General features: G+C 42.6%; 2 protein-coding genes across 4 annotated transcripts in view; both read left to right on the forward strand.

Moving 5' to 3' along the window:
• Window positions 1–23,297, forward strand: part of PRDM11 (PR/SET domain 11) — a 276,782-nt gene that overhangs the window by 215,355 nt on the left and 38,130 nt on the right. The window lies entirely within an intron of this gene.
• The window catches only part of LOC116821720 (transmembrane protein 263-like), a 342,098-nt gene continuing 325,843 nt past the window's right edge, over window positions 7,043–23,297 (forward strand). For all 3 annotated transcript variants that reach the window (XM_032775118.2, XM_032775119.2, XM_032775120.2), the window contains exon 1: window positions 7,043–7,169. Coding sequence is in view for 1 of the 3 variants with exons in the window: in XM_032775120.2 (XP_032631011.1) it covers window positions 7,164–7,169 (6 nt within the window). In the remaining 2 variants the exon portion in view is untranslated. The remainder of the gene's footprint in view (window positions 7,170–23,297) is intronic.

Raw genomic sequence — 23,297 nt, forward strand, 5'->3', positions numbered from 1 at the left:
TATGGGAAGACAGACAGCATGAGGCTGCTGGGGGGCCAGATGCGGACTCAGAAGGGCCAGTGGGGGAAGACAAAGTGGGGCATGAGCTGAATGCGAGTAGAGGTGCAGGGCCAGATGGGGGAGTCGGTGTCTGTGGCGGTGGAGGTACACATATAGACAGGGGATGCAAGGACACATGTGTACAGATGTGGTCTTCTCACCTCAAAAAATATATACTGTCACTAGAAAAGGTTCAGAAAAAGGCAACCAAAATGATTAGGGGTTTGGAGAGGGTCCCATATGAGGAAAGATTAAAGAGGCTAGGACTCTTCAGCTTGGCAAAGAGGAGACTAAGGGGGGATATGATAGAGGTATATAAAATCATGAGTGGTTTGGAGAAAGTGGATAAGGAAAAGTTATTTACTTATTCCCATATAAAGAAATTGTAGGGGTTGTCAGCCAAAAATGAAAAAATTAATAGGGGGGGCAAAGAGTTTTTTTAAACAAATAACCTAAGTGAGAGTTCTTCTTCACCGGCTGTGGGCACAGTCACTTGGGAACTCCTTACCCAGGTCGGTTGTGAGAGGCGCTAGAGATATAACAGTGATGTTAAGATAGAAGAACTGGAAATTCAACGGGGTGAAATCCATAATATGGCTAGTGCTCAGGAGGCATGTGGTAAGAGATTGTCCCTAGCCTCTTTTTGTCGAGGGAGAATGGATGGATTGCAGAAAGAAGATCACTTGATCATTGCCTTTAGGTTCACTTCCCTCTGGGGCAGGCCTGTGGCGAGTTGGCCAATTAGTCGGTAACAGCTGTATATGGGTACTAAATGGACTTTGGTCTGACCCGGTACAGCCATTCTTGATTTCTTATGGGTGGTCAGGGTGACAAATGGATATAAAGGGACAAGAATGCTCTGAACTGAATGGGAAAGCCTAGGGTGTCAGCCAGGGGTCTGCATGGGGAACGCCCTAACAATCCCCCCTATTCTCCGCCAAATAAACCCTATACCTATAACTTTACCACTCAGTACCCACAAACCTTCCAAGTTCTACACCCAGGCTCCTTCCCAGCAATTACTTCCCTCTCCCTCAGCTCCTCTGCTACCCCTGACTCCCCCAAGCCTTTGACTGCTCCTGAGGAGTGTGGGAAATACGGTTCTGTATTGTAGTTTAAATGAATTATTACACAGAGTTCTGTATTAATATGGCTAGTAAGGAATCTGTTTGTCAAAAAACATTTCCTGAATCTTTTTTGTTGTCTGTATTGTTACAGACATAGTTGCTGACAAGTATTTTGAAATAAATGACCAAAAATAATTAAAACTGGTGTGATTATACTGTGTTATTTTGATAAATAAAATATGCAGAATTTTGCAGAATTTGAAAATATTGTGGGCAAAATTTTAATTTTTTTGTTGCAGAATTTCCCCAGGAGTAAAGAACTTAATCCAGGATTTTGAACTTTCTCTGCCACAGACTTCCTATGTGATCTTGGGCAAGTCACTTAATCTCTCTCGGTAGCATCCATGAAGGGACTTAAACATTGCCATCCTGAGTGGGCAGTGTCTATAAAATCACAGGAACATGCTGTGATAACAAAACTGCATTAGATGCACAGACTCCATATACAGAGGAATGGAGAATGATGGACACCTTAGAATGCAATTCACAAAAGCCAGCACACTTAGCACACAGCCACCTCAGTTACCCAATGGGAGATTTGGACAACAGGGGTGTGTGCTAAGCCCCACCTCTCTTTTGGACTCAGGTGCCTAAATCTAAGTTGCAGGGAGCTGCCTATCTCTGCTTAACGACCCACAAACTGGAACCAGCCACCTGGAGTCAGGCAATTTAGGCATCTCTTGCAGAAATGAGTTAGGGGCCTGCATCATGTCACACAAAATGGCAGGAGGAGGGGGTGCTTCTACCACCACCCACTTTCTAACATCTAACTCAGATTAAGAGTACTTGTTTGGGATGTGAGAGACCCTGGTTCAATTCCCCTCCTCTGCCAGAGGGGAGAAAAATTTGAAACTAGAGGTCTTCCATGTGAGTACCCTAACCACTGAGGTATGTGATATTCTGAAGTGGAGCTCTCTCAGTCTTTCCTGTTGAAGCTATTCTACTGTGGATATAATGAGAGCATGATTGGCATGGGGAGACCAGACCCAGGGTCTCCTATGTCCCAGGTGGGTACTGTGGCAAAGTACCTGCCTCTCCATTTGGAAGCACAGTTCCTTTTTGCCCTGGAGGCACAGGCTTGGTAAAAAAAACAAAGACAAAACAAACCCTTCCCAGTCTCACAGGGTCTGGCTGATCCCTTCTCAGTCAGCCCCTTGCTCTAGTTTCCTCTCCTTCTGAGGAGACTGCAAGCTGCCTTCCCAGAACAGCCTCAGAGTTTAGCGGCCGCGGCCGTGGCCACTCCCCCCCTGCCAGGGAGGTTTTAAAAAGGTCACCAGCAATTGGAGTCAGCTGAACCTGATTAGTTCCCTCCTAACCCCTGTCCCAGCTGAACCTGATTCCTCTAGGCTAAGCCTTCCGGGACCAATTACTACCCCTCTCCTGGTAGCCAACTGTCCTGAGTTTGCCACAGTACCCAAACCACAAGACAACAGTCTTCTCTCTCACACTCTGGTCCAATGACTATTTAAGTACTTATTTAGAATGGAACAGTCATTGCACCAGAGACAAAGAGTGTGAGAATGACTCTGTAGTCCAGGGGCCCTGGTGCTCCCATTCACCACCTGCAACGTGAGGATAATAGCACTTCCTCCTAGAGGTGCTGTGAGACTAAATACATTTAAAAGTAGATTGTGAGATGCTCAGACAACTACGGTGATGGGGGCCATATATGATAGATAGATTTAGTATCTGTCTCTCAAGTGATAATGTACTTATTCAAACATAGATGTTCCTTCCCAAAATGCAGGGGATGGACTAAATAGGACTTTTAGTCTTTTCCATACAAACTGTTCTCTGTTTACATTTTTCTTGTTCCCTTTGCGGGGAGGTACTGGGTTATTTGTTTGCTAATGTTCTAGGTGCGTTGAGAGCAGTCTAGGCTTCTTTGTTTTTCACAGGGTGATGGACGGTTTCTTGTTTTGTATGAACGTCTCTATGTGCTTGGGAAGTTGTGAAAATTGGTTACTAAGCACTGAGCCCTAACTAATGGTTAAGTTATTTAGCCGAAAATAATGCCAGTAGTACTAGTGCTCTTGAGCATATTGCCCATCTGCTGCCACCAGCCCATGACCACCTGTCACAATGAATTACCGCTATTTATTCTTCCTCCATTAGGTAGCATACAATTTTCACTTGTTTTTTTGCAATATTTCTCATTTTAATGACAGGTAGTACAAACGCCACACAGTACAGTACATGACATCAAGTAACCGGCGCTGAATGCAGTGTGTAAGTAAACAGGAACAACAATGTAGGTCAACTATGTTTTACAATACAGGTCACCTGCGCTCAGGTGGGTATCCTGGAGAGGTAAAATATGACCGCAAGGTCTGACTTTAAGCACAGTATCAACAATAATCTCTTATTTTCATATCTCAGTCTAATTAGACTGGTTTACAATATACATTCATTATCTGAATGTATTACAATATGTGTAATTGAAAGCATTGTCTTTCGTGGTGCTGAAACTTGGGATCCCATCCTTTGTTCAGACTTACATCTCTGACTCTTTCTCTGACAACTCCAACCACCAACTTTGACAAAAAATATTGAAAATTGATCTGTTCAGATCTTTCCTCCAAAATCCCCCATTGTCCATTATAGCAAAGAATTTCACCATTCTCCTTGCCCATATGCTTGTAAGCTTAACAACATAACAGGGGAATAGTCAGTTGTTAAAATAAAAATCAAACTCTTTCTATTAAAATTATTTTGAAAACATTCTTACTGAAATATTTCTATCTGTCTCAGATTGTGTGAACATTTAGGGCCAGACTGAGCATTTACTGAATATCCTGAGTATAGAGTAGCACATAGCTGCATCACCCAGAAAGAGCCCTGGAAAGGAAGTGTCTCTCACGGAGGATTTTGTGACTCTGGGGGTGATCAGTCACAATTACTTCTTGCTTCTCTCTTGCTTCTGAGGGAGAGTGATCTACTGCTTTATTAGGTGTAGCAAATACTAAATACTTTAGATTTCACTCCCAGATAAGTGCATATTCAAATAAACTTTTTTTTGCCTCAGTATGACAGAGACATATTTATGCACACATAAAGTTTATGAAAAAATTAGGGCTGTCAATTAATCGCAATTAACTCACGCGATTAACTCAAAAAAATTAATCACAATAAAAATTGTGATTAATCAGTTTTAATAGCACTGTTAAACAATAGAATACCAGCTGAAATGTATTAAATATTTTGGATGTTCTTCTACATTTTCAAATATATTGATTTCAATTACAAGACAAAGTCTACAATGTTCACTTTATATTATTTTTATTACAAATATTTGTATTCTAAAAATGATAAAAGAAATAGCATTTTTCAATTCACCTCATACAAGTACAATAGTGCAACTAACATGTAGATTTTTGTTTGGTTACATAACTGCACTCAAAAACAAAACAATGTAAAACTTTGGCGCCTATGAGTCCACTCAGTCCTACTTCTTGTTCAGCCAATTGCTAAGAGAAACAAGTTTGTTTACATTTATGGGAGATAATGCTGCTCACTTCTTATTTACAATGTCACCTGACAGTGAGAACAGACATTCACATGGCACTTTTCGTAGCCAGCATTGCAAGGTATTTACATGCCAGATCTGCTAAACATTTGTATGCCCCTTCATGCTTTGGCCACCAATCCAGAGGACATGCTTGCATGCTGATGATGCTCGTTAAAAACAAAGAGTTAATTACATTTGTGACTGAACTCTTTGGGGGAGAATTGTATGTCTCCTGCTCTGTGTTTTACCTGCATTCTAACATACATTTCATGTTATAGCAGTCTCGGATGATGACCCAGCATGTTGTTCATTTTAAGAACACTTTCATTGCAGATTTGACAAAACACAAAGAAGGTACCAATGTGAGATTTCTAAAGATAGTTACAGTACTTGACCCAAGATTTAAGAATCTGAAGTGCTTTCCAAAATCTGAGAGGTACGGGGTGTTGAGCATGCTTTCAAAAGTCTTAACAGAGCAAAATTTCAATGCAGAAACTACAGAACCCAAGCCACCAAGAAAGGAAAATCAACCTTCTGCTGGTGACATCTGACTCAGATGCTGAAAATGAACATGCATTAGTCTGCACTGCTTTGGATGATTATCGAGCAGAACCCATCATCAGCGTAGACACGTCCTCTGGAATGCCTCTGAATTACTTTACTACATTGTACAAGAAAGATAGAATAATTTAAATTCTAGAAACTCTCTTGCCAGATTCCCTCATCTTCATCTTTAAACAATTCCTAGGTGAAACAAGGATGATAGTCTAATAGAGTAGTAGTAGTATTGACTAAATCAAAAAAAAATCTAGGGCATAAAGGATGGTTTGATGGTTAAGGCACAGTACTGACAGTCAGGAGAAGAGGGTGCTATTTTTGGCTCTACCAAAAACTTCCTATTTGGCTTTGGACAGGTCATTTAACTTCTATATGCTTCAATTTTGCCATCCATAAAATGGGAGTCGTTATTTACATCGGGGGGGGGGGAATTGTGAGGTTTAATTAATTTGTGTTTGTAAAGTGCTTCAAAATCCTCAGCTGCAAGATGATATAGGAGTGCAAAATATTATTACAATATAAAAATGAAAAGCAGGCACAGCTTGTTGGATTTCTCACCATTTACCAAGGGTAACCAGATTCATTGGCTTTCTGGGAATTTCACAGTTTTGAGGGGGGTATCTTGGTAAATTATATTGAAACTGGGCAACCTTCTCCCTTACAGTGGACTAGCACCCCACTACAAATCACTGGATACAGCATCAGGCTGAGGTAATGCCACCTGTCCTGGAGCCTCATAGGCACCTTACCATTCAATGTTTCTGTGATTAAGAACCCAAGGTCACCTGGCGAAATTAATAGGCAGCAGGTTTAAAACAAACAAAAGAAAGTACTTCTTCATAGAATGCATAGTGAACCTGTGGAACTCATTGCCAGGGATGTTGTGAAGGCCAAAAGTACAACTGGGTTAAAAAAATGATAAGTTCATGGAGCATAGGTTCAGCAATGGCTATTAGCCAAAATGGTCAGGGATACAACCCTATCCTCTGGGTGTCCCTAAACCTCTGACTGCCAGATGTTGCGACTGGACGACAGGGGATAATCGCTCTGTTCTGTTCATTCCCTCTGATGCATCAGGCACTGGCCACTGTCAGAGACAGGATACCAGGCTAGATGGACCATTGGTCTGATGCAGTGTGGCCATTTGTCTGTTCTTATAGTTTGTGAAATTCTTTGAAAATGAAAGAGACTGTGTAAGAGCATCAATTGCTAAGGGTAAAATGCAGTTTAGCATGCCCTCACTCCTGTGGGCTAGCCCATCTCAAAAGTCCTTTGGCCTTGAGATCAGGTAACCATTACATGCAGAGGCCTCCATAGATTTACTATTAGTTATTGCTGAGTGACAGAGCTGGCTGGCCAGGAAACTAGGCTAGTGGATGGCCAGGGAAGGTTGCGAGTGGATAAATCTTCAGTACCAACTACTTCCAGTGCTCTTTCTTAGTGCAAATCATCCCCCTACTAGCCAAACTCCCAGCTGCTGTAGACGGCAGGAATGGGAAGCTGATGTGCCCAAAAGCATAGGGGCAAGGAAAGGGGGTGGCAGAAGAGGTATCCTAGGTGCAATGACAGCGGGCGAACTCAAGGTCTGAGGAGGAAAAATATGAGAGGGTTATTCACTCGCAGCAGTGGCTGGCCCGTGCCCTGGAGGGGTGGAAGCCCAGGAGGCAGTGCCAAAAAGAAGCTCCTGCCTAAGGCTCCAGCGTTTAATGACGGCGCCTCTTCCACCACTACGCCCAAGATGGCGGCCCAAGCAGCCTTCCCGGCCACACCGTTTCCGGTTCCGGCCGGGTTGCCATGGCGCTCTGTCCCGCCCCGTGCTCTGTGTTTACATCGGGCAGCAGGAGCCGGGGACTCCGCAGCCGTCGCGTCCCGCTCTGTGCGGTGCTGCGCCCCATCCGCCCCGAGCTGCGGGAGGGCAAGAACGCGCCGGCATGAAGGTGAGTAGGGGGCTCCCCTCCCGGGAGGAGCTGAGAGTGCAGGGCTCGCCCCGCCCGCAGCCTTGGGGACAGGGATGGGTGTCGCCGCCTCTTTCGCTGGGAGTGGGGGGTCGCGGGGGCCACCTGCAGAGGGAGGAAGAGCAGAATGTGGGGAGCGAAGGCTCGTCTCCCCCCAGGCTACCTGGGGAACAAGGAGCAGTGAGGGGCATTCCCGGAGGGACCTCCCTCCACCTGCAGCTGCAGGCGGCGAGGATGCCCCTGGTTAATGGCATTCTGTGCTGGCTTTTGCCTGACGTACGAAGTGTGGGATGGTGTTAGTGATGGGCAGGGCGCTGACAGCTGGGATTCTGTTGCATGTCATCAATTTATTATAATTGCCGCTAGTCAGGCTGGGGCGCGTAGGAGCGAAGTGGGTTGAAAAGTGTAACAGCTTTGCGGGACACTCCTTTGTGGAGCACTGGTTGTGCGGCTCTTGCTGTACAAAACGCAGGTAAAGACTCGGATCCTGCCTCATGAAGCTTATAGTCTCTGGATTGTAGCCTCCCTTTTACTGCACATTAATTCATCTATTCTTTCCCACCATCTTTCCGATAATGATGTTCTAGACCTGACATTTAAATAATGCCTTCCATTTGGAGAACTCAGCAGACTTTCTGAAAACTAGGTATGCTTGGGTCACATCACCTATCAATGGAATGTATGTGAGCACCTTCTGGGCGGGACATGGTAGCTCTTAAACAGCTCACAGCAATGCTACCTAACAGTTTAGGATAGGAAAGAAAGAAGGAAGAATTCCACATTCACTTGACATTGTAGGAAAATATAAGGAAGGCAAAACTTTACCCAAAATGGTGTCAGACTAGGATTCCAAGATCTTCCCCCTATTGTTGAAGATCTCATCCTTCAAGAAGTGGTCACATTCTCATCTTTAAGAGTTCTCTTAAAATCAGTTCTTGCCACTACAGCTCCTCTAACTCAGTGATAAATCAGTACTGATTCAGGAGGCTAAATTACTAGTGCAGCTTTTTGTAGCATGCTTGATTATTTTTTTTTCCCTTTATCAGTAACCTATCAGAGTAACTGACCAGGCTTAATTATGCTTAGTTTATGACCTCTAAGGAGACCATTTTAAGTGATATGTCAGCAAACGGCCAAGAAACATGCAAGTATCAATTGTCTTCTTTCTCCCTAGTTGTCAGTTACTATTTCGTTTGTGAGTTGTGTTTGGGCATGGGGAAGAGCAGAGGTACTTGTATTTTGATGATGTAGAAATTAAAGTTTCTAGAACCCTCTAGTTTGGTATGATTTGTTCTATTGGTTTTGCATAATGTTGCCCCTTGAACAAGTCTGCTGTCTAATGGGGAAGAAAAGAAGACTGACTGACTTATTTAGGCTCTGCACTGAAAACAGGACTAGCTAGGAGGTCAAATAAGGTTTGTCTTTGCTGCTTTACCCCTTTTCTATGTTCCTGTTTCCCTGGGGAGGGACTCGCCAGCTTTTCCTCCTACCTCCTGCAAAGAGTTGTGTGGACAATCTTTACATCTTTCATAGGTTCTTTTAAAGTCCTCCACCTCCAGGAATAGGTCCAGTGTCTGCATCTGTTATTGCTACTCCTAGCCTTTCCAAACAGCTCAGTTTCAAACTTGCCACTTTCATGGCTGTCCTAGGGCTCTCAATAGCAGTGGGCTAACCAGAGTCATGCCAATTTCACTTTCTGGGTGCTTGGGAACCTTATGTGCAATGGCCAAGGCAGGCACTGGAGCTGCCTGGGTTGTAAAAACAGCACTGTATCAGTTCTGATTTGGAAATGTTATCTTCACAGTACCCTGAAAAGTGACTAAAAACGGCATTGTGGATTTTCATGTTCATTATCACTTAATGACTTTCTGTCAGGTACGCTCTATTTACAAGTACAACTGACTTTTCTAACTACCATCTGTGCAGACTCAATCTGGCATCAAGCATAGTTCTCATCTTCTCATGCATCTTCCTCAGCAATGAAGGTTGTGTTGGCCAAATTAGACTGTAAACTATTTGGAGAAAGGACTATGTGTTTTCCTTTGTGTTTGTACAGGACCTAGGACAATGGGGGATTAGCCACTACTGTAATGTAAGTAACTATTCAGGTCTTGTACTTCAACCTATGTATCCAGTCTACCCATTTTCCTCATTGTGTGCCCTCAGGGACATTTATGCCATTTGTGGCTGTGCACACTGGTGTCACTGATTAGAATATTATTAATGATTATCCTGATACACAAGCTCCGTCCTGCAGAGCCAACACAGCTAACAGAAGTCCCCCGCCCCCCCCCTCAAAAAGGCAATGAAGATTTATTTTAGTCCCTAAAGTCAGAAGATATGACTGATACACACAGTAAGCACATCTCTGCAGTAAGAAGGTTCCATATATATATATATATATATATATATATATATATATAAAATCAGAAGTTAAATGCAATTTGTGCTTAAATTGTGCAGAAATTGATGTTTTAGCCTGATTCTTCATACCACATACACAGTCTTACAAAAGAAAATTTGCTATTTTCCAGTGTGTGGAGTGGTTTTGTGCCCCCCTCCCTTCCAACCCCTGACATTATGGGATTTTTCTGCCTCTGAATGCTTGTTACTTTAGGCTAAAAAGAATCCTATGGCAGCATGGGACAACCAACAGTCCACTCCAAGCAAATGTAATTAAACTGCTTAATGCATCTGGACAAGTTGCTGAGTTATCTTTAAAACCCAAATCTATTGAAGTGCTTGCTGAACAGCACATTCATCTGAGGCAGAAAATGAAAAGAGTTCCTGCAGGCACCGTTTCCTTGAAAAAAGAAGAAATGGATAATTTTTCTGATATGCCTATTACTTTTTCTAACTTCTTCCAGTCTCCACTTAACCGCGCACTTTACTCCACTTTGGTGAGAATGCTCATGGCCTGTCTTATATGGGCTCATCCCAAAAGGGTGTGTCTGAAGTTGTGTTGCATTTACAAGTACACTGAGGAGAGGGGCAGTTCTCTTTGTAGCCTGATCAATTATTGTGTGTCTGCCCCAGGATTCAAGTATCAGAGAGGTACCATGTTAGTCTGGATCTGTAAAAAGCAACAAAGAGTCCTGTGGCACCGTATAAACTAACAGATGTATTGGAGCATAAGCTTTTGTGGGTGAATATCAGGATTATTAGTATTGTTTTAGCACAGGTCCCCTCCCTCATAGGTGGGTACATAGAAGATTTTCATTGATTGGGAGATTGGTCTCTATTGAATATTCCATCAATAAAGGCTTTTATGACCAGCCAAATCAGTCCACTCCTGAATATAACCAAATGTAAAGCAGTGTGCACATAGACGGGTTTTAGGATGGCTAGCATACTCTCATATCCTTAAACCTTATGGAAAACAAATATAGAATTCAGTCAGAAGAGCACATCAGAGCAAGTCACAAATTGGTTGGCACTGTTTCAAGAATCCGTTGCACCCAAATTTTAGAGAATTTGGTTAGATCTTTTGTACTACCTCCTTTATGTAACTACTTACATGCAGATGGTTCGTGACCATAATAAGGTAGGTGCCTGCCCATTTTCCATATGTGGCATTCCAGATGTCTGTAATTTTGCTTCTGATCAGTGACCTACGCATTTAGAGTAGTCAATTTCTTAACAAATCAGATCTGTCAATGTGATCTAACCACCTAGTTACAATATTGCAAATGCCCCCAAACTGTCCCCTTATTTCAAAATAACACTCATAATCTTGCAGTGTGCCTGTCCTTCTGTGTTCATTTGTTTGTTACACAAATGAGAAGGCATAATTCGTGACCTTGGCTTAAGCCCTTGGGTCTTGTTTAGTTCACCCAAATTCAATCCTTAGGATAAGTTTATCACATTAGGCCTCACATTAATGAACCAGCCTTTTATATTCCAGCAAAACCTAACAACACCATTGTTTGTGTCCCCCTACTTGCCCTCAGCATATTTCAACCTGATAGCAATTCCAAACCTGTCAATATTATATGCCTATAGTGTTATTACAAAGGTGTGATAGGGTCATAGGTCAACATCATTTTCACTCTTACATCTGAGCAATTGGTCAGTCAATCCACCTAGGATTTTTAAGTGCAGAACAGATCAGCAGTGGGATGGATCTGTACTATATATACCTCTGCAATATGCTTCACCTTCTGGGACAATCACATTGGAATTTTTTCTGAGACATCTTTCCACTTGGCTTTTTAAGAGCTTGGTTTGACTTCAGCCTGTGTGACTTATGTATCTTATTTGGCATACAGCTGTGCTATCTGAGTTGATTAGACTCAAACTGCAGTGAGGTTGGATGCAGGGCACATCATAGCTCCAAAGTTGAATAGAAACCCTCTCTCTTTATATTCATTGCATTCACTATGTATTGCATCACTCCATTTTTTTTTTTTTGGCTTGGCTTGGTTACTTTGAGGGAATCGGTCCCTGTGCAGCACATGCTGTCCATGGTTCAACTTCCTCTTTACCTCATCTCTACATTACTAACTTACTTTGTCCCATGTTGTCTAATTCAATAGTTCTCTGAGTGTTTTCCCTCCTATCTTAACTGGCTCAAGCATTTTGTTTTTTTAGCCTGCTGACCTATTTACTTCTCTTACTTAGCACAGATGTCCTGTTTTCACCCTCATGATTCATTTACCTCCCTTATCCTATCTTCCAAAGAATGAGGCCTCCCCCCATGTATTAATTACACGTCAAGTCAAACCTTAGCTACATCATGAAAGATTAGTTCTGAAAACAATATCTTCCCTTCCTGCTTTATTAACAAGCCAAACATATCAGGAACCTCTTGCCCCACAATGTTGTTTCCTCCGGCTTCCCCATTCCTCACTCGTGCTTGCAAATTGCCTTTCTTGCCTTATACCAGCATTTCACAAGTTGTAGCTCTTACATCCAAGGATAGTAGGGCATTCCAGGCGATTCATAGGGAATAGGAGTTGCAGGTAATCATTATCCCTTTTGAGGTACCTAGAAAGACTTCCCCACCTTTGCCCACCCTGTGGGGAGAGAGAGAATGAGAGACTGCTCTCCTCAAGTCCCTTGTCTTGAGGCTTTGATTTTATTGTACTTGTTCCCGGCCTACTGTTCTCATGGATCCTGTGCTAGAAGTCTAAAAATTCCCTGAACCTGAAGCATAGAAGGGAAACAGGCATATGTTGTACCTGGGAAATGAATCTCTTTACATGGTGCAGGTCACATTGTGGTATATGTATGTTACGGGGTAAAACAAAATAATAATTGGGCAACCTTAATTTACTGATGAACAGGAAAAAACAGATTCAGGTTTTCTTTGAACAAGTCACCTTACCTATTCTTTTTTTAACTTTTCATTTCCAGACTAAGCCTGTTTTTAATATTTTCTTCTAGATTCCTACTTCACTGTTTCATTTGGTAGATGATTTTCTGTACCTGGAAGGTTTCTGTGGTTCATCCTACCAAAATATTGTTTGTGTAGTAAATTGTTTTTATACTGGCTTCCATGTCATACTTCTGGGGGAATTCTGCACCAAAAAATTAAAACTTCTGTGCACAATATTTTCAAATTCTGCAAAATTCTGCATATATTTTTGGTCAAAATAACATAGTATTATCACACCATTTTCAATTATTTTTGGTCACTTATTTCAAAATACCAGTCAGCAAGTATGTCTGTGACAATACAGACAACAAAAAAGATTCAGGAAATGTTTTTTGACAAATAGATTCCTTACTAGGCATATACAAAATTCTGAGTAATAATTCATTTAAACTACAGTACAGAACCATATTTCCTGTGCCCCTCAGAAGAAATGCAAAGGTTTGGGGGAGTCAGGGGTAACGGAGGAACTGAGGGAGAGGGAAGTAATTGCTGGTAAAGAGTCTGGATGCGAACTTGGAGGGTTGTTGGGTATGGGTGGGAAAAGTATTTTTTGCAGGGACGGGGACGGGTTGTTAGGGAGCTTCCCCTGTGCAGACCCTGGCTGACCCCTAGCCTCTCCCATTCAGTCAGGCACATCTGCCCGTGTTCCCATGTGTCCCTTGCACTCCCTGTTCTACATGTGTTCCTCCACCTCCACAGACATCCACGCCTCTTGCACTGCACCACATGGGCGCAGGGGTGGGAGCCTCACGTCACATCGGAAGGGCAGGGCTGGGGGGGGCGTGGGACCTCTTGGCATGCAAGGAGCATATATTAATGTTGCTCATGACATGGCCCTGGTAGTACCATGTCCATGGCATTCTGGAGTAGATCTGAGTGCAGTTGGTTAGAACAGGGGACTGGAAGTTAGGACTCCTGGGTTCAGTTGGTTTGTGAGGGTTGTGAGTTCAATCCCTGAGGGGACCATTTAGGGATCTGGGGCAATAATCTATCTGGGGATTCTCCCTGCTTTGAGCAGGGAGTTTGACTAGATGACCTCCTGTGGTCCCTTCCAACGCTGATATTCTGTGATTCCTATGTGTCTCTGAGCTCCCACTCAGCCAACCCTCATCCTGATGTGGCCCTGCACCTTCCTCTCCCTGTGGCCCTGTGCCTCCATTCCCATTCAGCCCCTGCCCCAGTTTGTCCTCCCCCACTAGCCCTTATCAACCCCCATCTGACTCCCCCCCCGCAGCCCCAGGCTGTCTGTCTCCCCATAGTGTTTGTCTCCTGACCTGGCCTGACAGGAGATGTGAAGAAGGCAGGCTCTTTTTCTTCCCTAGCTGGCAGGCAGCTGCTGCTCTGTTCTATTGCCACAGTGACCTCTGGTGGGCAAAAGGCAGAATTGCAGCAACTTTCTAGCAGAAGCTTTTTAACTGCACAAATTATTAAAAATATGTACGGCTCATTATTTATGCACACGCGTAGTGGTACAGAATTCCCCTAGGAGAAGTAATATTAATCCTGCCTAGCAGAGCTGGTTTCTTGACCATTTAAATGAAAGGTACTCAGTCAAGGAGCAACTGTTCTGTCCATCTGTAGTCCGGAGATTAACTTGCACTTCAACAGAAGCTTGTTTACAAACATAAAAGATTTTTATTTCCCTATCATTCTAGCTGAACTCCAGCATGCTGGGAACCAACAACATTCACTCACAGCCTTTCATCAGGCTGTGTGTGGAGATAATACTGTTTAAAGCAAATGAGTTCAAAAGGCTTCATTGCTATCTGGTTGTGTTTGTAAGCAAACCTGTGGGAAAGATGAAATTGGCTTTGCTCTGCCAATGCTCCATGAAAGATACATAAGACTTGTCTTAACACCACTCCCCTAATCAAGAAGACCAAGGATTTATTTAGTCAGAGATTGACTGTCCAAAACAAACAGAACTCTCAAACTTATTTTATTTCCAGGTTATGAATTATAGGCTGTGTTTACATCTTCAAAAACAAAAATATCTTGATGCAACATGAATATACTGAGAACTTCAAAGGGGCTAATGCAGTAGCCCAGTTTAATAAATATTGTTATCTTCGATTTTCTGGGGTGGCCTGTCTTTACAATGAGTTTTAGTGTTAATCCTGCATTCAGTTTGCTTGTAAGGAAATGCCATTTACCTTTTGCTCACTTGTTCCAATGGCGATTCTGTGAGACTCGTATGTTCTCAGTGAATAAGTGGGCAACCGCCAAAAGGGGAACAGTCTAACTCCTAAGAAAGAAAACTATTTCTTTGAGAGAGGTGTGTGTTGTTTATTTAAAGCCATTTTAAAATCAGCACTATTAATTGATTACTTGTCTGCACAGTGGTTTATACAGCACTGGTCATGTTTCTCAAAAAAAGTAATCCTTTTTAGAGTGAACGGCCCTTCTCCATCTGGTAATGGATTCAATGCAACATTAACTTGTTCTTTCCCAATTTTGGCTTTCATTCCTTTCTCCTTGTTAAAGAATATTTAGATAAGTGAGATATATTCAAATTGGCAGGGGCTGATGAAATTCATCCTAAGGTACTTAAGGAACTGGCTGAAGCAATCTTGGACCTGTTATCAATTTTATATTCAAGAACTCATGGAAGATGGGGTGAGGGATAGCTCAGTGATTTGAGTATTAGCCTGCTAAACCTAGGGTTGTGAGTTCAATCCTTGAGGGGGCCACTTAGGGATCTGGGGCAAAAATCTGACTGGGGATTGGTCCTGCTTTGAGCAGGGGGTTGGACTAGATGACCTTCTGAGATCCCTTCCAATCCTGATAGTCTGTGATTCTATGGGTGAGGTCCCAGAAGGCTGGAGAAAGGCAGATAGTATGTTTGCCTTTCGAAAAAGGGGAACAAAGAGGACTTGGGGAATTATAGACTAGTGAGTCTAACTTTGATACCTGGAAAGATACTGGAACAAATTATTAAACAATCAGTTTGTAAGCACCTACAGGATAATGGGGTTATAAGTGATAACCAGCATGGGTTTGTCAAGAACAAATCATGCCAACTGAACCTAATTTCCTTCTTTGCCAGAGTTATTGGCCTAGTGGATAGAGAGGAAGCAGTAGATGTGATTATAACTTGATGTTTAGTAAGACTTTTAACACAATTCTATATGACATTCTTATAATGGACTTAATCTGCAGGTAGAGAAATTTAGGTTAGGTATTAGGAAGACCATTCTAACTAGAAGGATAGTTAAGCTCTGAACTAGGCTTCCAAGTGTGGTTGTGAAATCCACATCATTGGAGGTTTTAAGAAGAAATTGGACAAATACATATCAGGCCTGGCTTAGGTTTACAGAGGACTGGACTACATGACTTCTTGAGGTCCCTTCAAGCCCTACATTTCTGTGATTCAGCAGATATTATCATAGAATTATTGAATATCAGGGTTGGAAGGAACTTTAGGAGGTCATCTAGTCCAACCTCTTGCTCAGAGCAGGACCAATCTCCAGACAGATTTTTGCCCCAGATCCCTAAATGGCCCCCTGAAGGATTGAACTCCCAAGCCTGGGTTTAGCAGGCCGGTGCTCAAACCACTGAGCCCCTTTTATGCAGCCCAGATCTTCACTGCTAGAATATGTTTCATTGCTAGAACAGCAAGCCATTCTCACCCAGATTAGTAGTGATCAAAAGTAATCACTACCTGACAGGTCTTTATTTTGTGTGAAATAAATTGTTGATTGGGGTCTGCTTTCCAGTGGACAGGGGACTTCCTCACATAGCCCATCAGCACAGGTGTTAGTTTTAGCAAGAGAGAACAAAGATTCAATAGGCCATTGTAATGAAACTATCCTTACTGACAGAAATGGTCCTTGCAGGTTGGATTGAGGCCCATTGGTGGGGTGCAGTGTTGAAGAACCTTGCAGTGCCAGTGCCTGTGATGCACCTATTCTATAGATAAATAAAACTTCACTCTGGAAGGCTCTGAATTTACCACTTGTGAGCAATACATCCACTTAAAAAAGCAACCCACCAAATTAAGAGTTCAGATTTGGGGTCAAAGTTACCCAGAAGGTCTCTTTACAAAAGTCTTTGTTTAATTTGCTGCTTTTAGGAATAAGCATCCAGCCATCAAAAACACCAGTGCTCGTTGTGTGATAAATAAAGCAGCACTACTGTATTTTTGTCTACTGTATTAGTTACCTGGGGCCCAATTCATAGAGTCATGGAACTGGAAGGGACCTCGAGAGGTCATCTAGTCCAGGCCCTGGCACTCATGGCAGAACCAATTATCTAGACCAGGTGTTTGTCTAACCTGCTCTTAAAAATCTCCAGTGATGGAGATTCCACATCCTCCCTAGGCAATTTATTTCAGTACTTAACCATCCTGACAGTTAGGAAGCTTTTCCTAATGTCCAACCTAAACTTTCCTGGCTGCAATTTAAGCCCTTTGCTTCTTGTCCTATCCTAAGAGGTTCCAGAAAATTTTTTCACCCTCCTGCTTGTAACAACCTTTTACATACTTGAAAACTGTTATCATGTCCCCTCTCAGTCTTCTGTTTTCCAGACTAAACAAATCCAGTGTTTTCAATCTTCCAGTGTTTTCTAGACCTTTAATCATTTTTGTCACTCTTCTTTGGACTTTCTCCAATTTGTCCACATCCTTACTGAAATGTGGCACCCGGAACTGGACACAATACTCCCTGCTTCTTCCTCAGGGCTTCCACAGCTATTTAAAAGGCCGGGACAGTAGAAGCAGGTGATCCCTGGGCCTTTTAAATAACCCCTGGAGCCCTCCATGGACTATTTAAAGGGCCTGAGGCTCCAGCTGCTTCTGGCGTCCCGTCCTTTAAATAGCCATGGGAGCCCACCCCCTGCCAAACTCACCCCACTCCCAGGGGACAAGGAGCAGGGTGTGTGTGATGGGTTGTGGTTCAGAGGGGGGCAGGATGTGGGGTGGGTTGGGTTGGGGTCAGATGTGGGAGGGAGACAGGCATGTGGGGCTTGTACTCACTGCGCGGTTCCCTACCAGGAGTGTGGTGTGTGTGTGTGTGTCTTCACTTGCTCTGGGTGAAGGACCTGCCACCAAAATGCCACCAAAAACCCGGAGCGAGTGAAGACCTCCCTGGCACTGAAGTGCTGCTGAGGACCCAATAGGGAACTGATTATTAGGATTTTGGGGGCTCATCACTGCCCCCCCCCACAGTTCTGTCTTGTCTCTCCTTTATCACTGCTATAACAGCCCGTGCTCCCCCCAAATTTCAAACCTTCTCCCAGGTCTCCATGTTCTTGACTTACCTGTGGGCTTTGGTCACCTGCCCCCTTTGAATCTAGTTTAAAGCCCTCGTCACTAGGTTAGCCAGTCTGTATCCAAATATGCTCTTCCCCTTCCTCGATATGTGGATCCCATTTCTGCTTAGCAGTCCTTCTTCCTGGGACAGCATCGCGTGGTCAGTGAAGGTACTTAAGTATGTGACTTTGCTAGGATTGCTCATATGCTTAAAGTTAGGCATATGTTTACTTTCGGAAATCAGTGCCTTAATGTGTATTTTCAGAAGTTTCTATAGTAAAAGTAGTCAAAAAACTATTGGTTAAATGTTAATTTCTTGGAGTGTATGAGGAGCACAATTAATTACATGCACAGAAATCAGATATTTCAAAAGTCAGTCACATGTGCCCAGAGTTGTTTGTTTTTCACTCAACATGGCTTCCTTGAGTTACTGAGAGTGAAACTGTGACCCCGTTGAAGCCAATGGGAGTCTTGCCGTTCACTTCAGTGGGCCAAGGACTTCATCCTGAGACCCTAGGATGGCTGAGAAAATGATAATTGAATAAAGGCCTGTATCTTTAAGTGAATGACTATTCATTGAACTAATTCAGCTGAATTTCTTTTGCTATGCACATCTCTCTGTGTGCACCTCACTGGAATGGCGCTTGCTGATTTCATTAGGAAAATGAAGCACTGCATGTGTGCAGTATTTCATCATCTCTGCAGCTTGAGGTCTTCAAACCACAATTTGAAGACTTCAGTAACTCGGACATAGGTTAGGGGTTGTACAGAAGTGAATGGGTAGGGTTCTGTGGCCTGCTTTGTGCAGGAGGTCAGACTAGATGATCATATTGGTCCCTTCTGACCTATGAGTCTATGTCTAATTCCATTTATTCAAATAGAGCAAAGATCAGATTCAGTATTGAGTGCTCTATGCCTGACAAGCTGGAAGTTTTTAAAACAAAATGTACTTTTTAGAATGTTTAAAAAAAACCCAATGAAAACCATCCAGTTTTCAAATTTTATTTCTGCCTTTTTTTAACCTTTACTGAAGTCAAATATCTCAGTGGATTATCTTCCAATATTTTCATAGCCATTCACTTTTTGACTGTAATACATGGAAAACATCAGTTCAAGAGGAGACTTTTGATGGGAGTAATGTCTGTCTATCTGATGTACCTACACAGCCCTCATTCCCATAGCATCTGAGGAGGTCAACATTTTTAATGTATTTATCTTCACAACACCCCAGTGAGGTAAGGAAGGGCTATTATGCCTATTTTACAGATAGGGTACTGAGGCATGGGGCAGATTTTCAAAGGCATTTAGGTGCGTAAAGATGAAGATAGTGGGAATTTTCAGACGTGCCTAAGCAGGTTAGGTACCTAACTCCCATTGAAATCAGTGGAATTTATATGCCTAACCTTCTCAGGTGCCTTTGAAAATCTCATTAGACACCTTTCTGCATCTTCAGGCACCTAAATCTCTTTGAAAATCTGGTTCAGAGAGACCAAAACAACTTGCACAAGGTCACACAGGAGGTGTGTTTCAGAGCAGGGAATTGAACCCAGGTCTCCTAGTTCTAGGCTAGCACTCTAGCACTCTAACCCACGGGCCATCCTTCCTTTTCATAGGTGATCGATATAATAGTAAACTGAACAGGAGTTCAAGGATGGATTGGACCCTACCTAACAACATCTGATAAATAGAGTGTGCGCATCTCTGGGTCAAGCTCACCCTTTGCAGATGACTGGTTGTAATGTTCTGCTCAGGACACCCAGAACTGTAAGGCACTATATTACCCCACAGCCTCAGTAAGAGTGTGCTGTACTGGACATCAGACTATATGTCGTCTTGCTGCTACATGAGTGAGTCTTTGCCAGTTTAAGGCTTTGTCTGCACTAGCCCTTTTGTTGGTAAAACTTGCTGGTCGGGGCATGGGGAAAAAACACTCCCCCTCCCCCCCAACTGATATAAATTTCACCGACAAAAGTGCTAATGTGGACAGCACTATGGTGGCAGGAGATGCTTTCCCATCAACATGGCTACTGCCCGCTCATTGAGGTAGTCGCATGGAGCAGCTACACAGGAGATCTTACAGCAGTGTAGCTACAGTGGTACAGCTGTGCTGCTGTAAGGTCCACAATGTAGATGTAGCTTTAACCTTGCTGTGCAGTTAACAGTCAGTGAACTCCAGTTCCCAGGTTCCCCAAAGAAGTGTCCTTTCAGTGTCCAGTTCCTCTCACTGAACACTCTCACAGAAATTACTAAATTTGCTGCTTTTAATGAGACAGAGTACACATCAGGCTTTTGCTTGATAAATCAAACAGAAATAAATTATCAGGACCAGACAGGACTCATCCAAAAGTATTTTGAAGGAACTCAAATATAAAAATAAAAAAAAGTGTGGTATGTAACCTATCACTTAATTCAGCTTCTGGACCAGATGACTAGGAGATAGCTAATGTAATGCCAATTTTAAAAAAATGCTCCAGAGGTGATCCTGGCAATTACAGGATGGTAAACCAAATTTCAGTACCAGGCAAGTTGGTTGAAACTATAGTAAAGAACAGAATTATCAGACACAGATGAACATGACATGTTGGGAATCAGTATGGCTTTTATAAAGGGAAATCATGTCCCACTAATTTATTAGAATTCTCTGAGGGGGGTCAACAAACATGTGGACCAGGGTGATCCAGTGGATATAGTGTACCTGGATTATCAGAAAGTTTCTTGGGAGGTACCTCACCAAAGGCTCTTAAGCAAAGTAAGCAGTCATAGGATAAGAGGGAAGGTTCTCTCCTGGATCAGTAACTGGTTTAAAGACAGAAAACAAAGGGTCAGGATAAATGGTCAGGTTTCAGAATGGAGAGAGGTAAATAGTGGTGTCCCTCAGAAGTCTGTACTGGAACAAGTGCTGTTCAACATATTCCTTAATGATCTGGAAAAAGGGATAAACAATGAGGTGGCAAAATGTGCAGGCAATAGAAGATTACTCAAGACAATTTAAGTCCAAAGCCAACTGTGAAGAGTTACAAAGGAATCTCACAAAACTGGGTGACTAGGCAATAAAATGGCAGATGAAATTCAATATTGATAAATACAAAGTAATGCACATTGGAAAACACAATCCCAATTATAATTACAAAATGATGGGGTCTAAATTACTCATTACCACTCAAGAAAGAGATCTTGGCATCATTGTGGGTAGTTCTCTGAAAACATCCACTCAATGTGCAGCCAAAGTCAAAAAAGCAGATAAGGCAGAAAATATCATAATGCCACTGTATGAATCCATGGTATGCCCATACCTTGAATAATGTGTACAGTTCTGGTCGCCCCATCTCAAAAAAGATGCATTAGAATTGGAAAAAGTATAGAGAAGGGCAGCAAGGCTGATTAGGGGCATGGAACAGCTTCCATATGAGGAGATATTAAAAAGACTGGGACCATTCAGCTTAGAAAAAGAGATGGTTAAAGGGGGATATGATAAAGGTCTATAAAATCATGACTGGTGGAGAGAAAGTGAATAAGACAGTGTTATTTGCTCCTTCACATAACACAAGAACTGGAGTCACCCAATGAAATTAACAGGCAGCAGATTTAAAACAAACAAAAGTCAGTACCTCTTCACACAACTGTCAGTCCATGGAACTCATTGCCAGTGGATGTTGTGAAGGTCAAAACAATAACAGGATTCAAAAAAGAATTAGATAAGTTAATGGAGGATAAGTCCATCAATGACTATTAGCCAAGATGGTCAGGGATGCAACCCCATGCTCCAGTTGCCAGAAGCTAAAGTGGACAACAGTGGATGGATCTCGATAACTGCTTGTTCTGTTCATTCCCTCTGATGTACCTGGCATTGGCCATTGTTGGAATACATTATGCTGGGCTAGGTGGACCGTTGATCTGACCCAGGATGGCTGTTCTTATCTTATTAGCTGAGGAATCATTTTATATTTCAGTAGAACAACACTGAGACCTGTTGTACACTAGGAAATTAGGTTGCTATAACTACAGCACTCAGGGGTGTGAAAAGTCCACAGTGAAAATTCTTGCGTCTACCTAGCTACTGCCTTTTGGAGGTCGATTAAGTACGCTGATGGGAGAAGCTCTCCTATCAGCATACGTAGCATCTTCATTGAAATGCTACAGTGGCATAGCTGCAATAGTGCAGTTGCTCTGCTGCAGATTTGAAGTGTAGACAAGCTCTGAAACAGTTCATAGTAAAACCCAGAATGAGTTTATTAACAAAGAACAGATTTAAGTGATACTAAGCAAGAGAAACAGACGGGTATACTTACAAACAAAACAGACTAAAATGTAATTTTTAGCAAGTTACAATCTTTGCCTAAGTAGTTTTCTTATGTATGTCAAGTTACCAGCATCTCCATCCCTTCAGGCCAGGGGACCCACTGTTCACAGAATCAAAAGGTGCTATTCCCTTTGTTCCCTAAGTGATGGATAACTAAATGTCTTTTTGCTCCCAGTGTATTATCCAAAGTGCATTTGTCTCTGGCTCAAGAGCCAGGAAGGGTTCCTGGGGTACAGACAGTGTCTCCTGGTGTGCTCCTTAAACTGCTGCTTGTTAACTTGATAGCTTTGTTTACTGTGTTTATAAATGCACTTCCATTGTTCTCAGCCAGTCATGGAGCCAATCAGCCCAATTAAAATACACTTCTTTTCTCTAGGGCAGGCTTGGTTTATGCACTGTTCTTAAAATGTGTTTAGGAGGCATATTTCCAGCACTCACACAACTGTTTGTACACAACCCATACATTCATCACACAATGCTTTTTTGGAGGACCAGTATGTTACTAGTTTACATATGATACCTTACATGACACCTTTTAGATACCTTATATGACAACTGTGTGTTGGGGGTGTAATGTGTGTTAGACCTGTAGGAGTTATGATCTGGTGGGCGGTTTGCTAGAGGCCACTGAGGGGCTTCCAGGCTCAGACCAGCACAAGGTCTATGTATCTCTATCTTAAGAGAGTAAGTGGGATTTAAGAGGTTCCTGGGTTTCTTGCTGGTCCTCTGACCCAGGTTGAATTTCACCCTGAATGGTTTGGATTCATTGTTTCTGAAGTTTGTTTCTTCTTCACTTCATCTTTTTCTCAATATGATCATATTGTGTCAGTAGGTTATCAAATTATTTCACTGAGACAGGCAAAATGGCGTATGCGCTCGCTTTTAGCATTAGATGCTTGTCACGAGTGGGTCCTGTAAATTATGTAGTCTATTTTAAAGCAAATTTTAACTTATGTCATAAGTGGGCCTGACTTAATGTCTTTGGTAGAAAAATTACCTCTTCTTATAGACTCATAGACTCATAGGTCAGAAGGGACCAATATGATCATCTAGTCTGACCTCCTGCACAAGGCAGGCCACAGAACCCTACCCATCCACTTTTATAACAACCCCTAACCCATGACTGAGTTATTGAAATCCTCAAAATTGTGGTTTGAAGACCTCAAGCTGCAGAGAATCCACCAG

This window comes from Chelonoidis abingdonii, chromosome 4, assembly GCF_003597395.2.
Source record: "Chelonoidis abingdonii isolate Lonesome George chromosome 4, CheloAbing_2.0, whole genome shotgun sequence".
NCBI classification, from domain to species: Eukaryota; Metazoa; Chordata; order Testudines; family Testudinidae; genus Chelonoidis; species Chelonoidis abingdonii.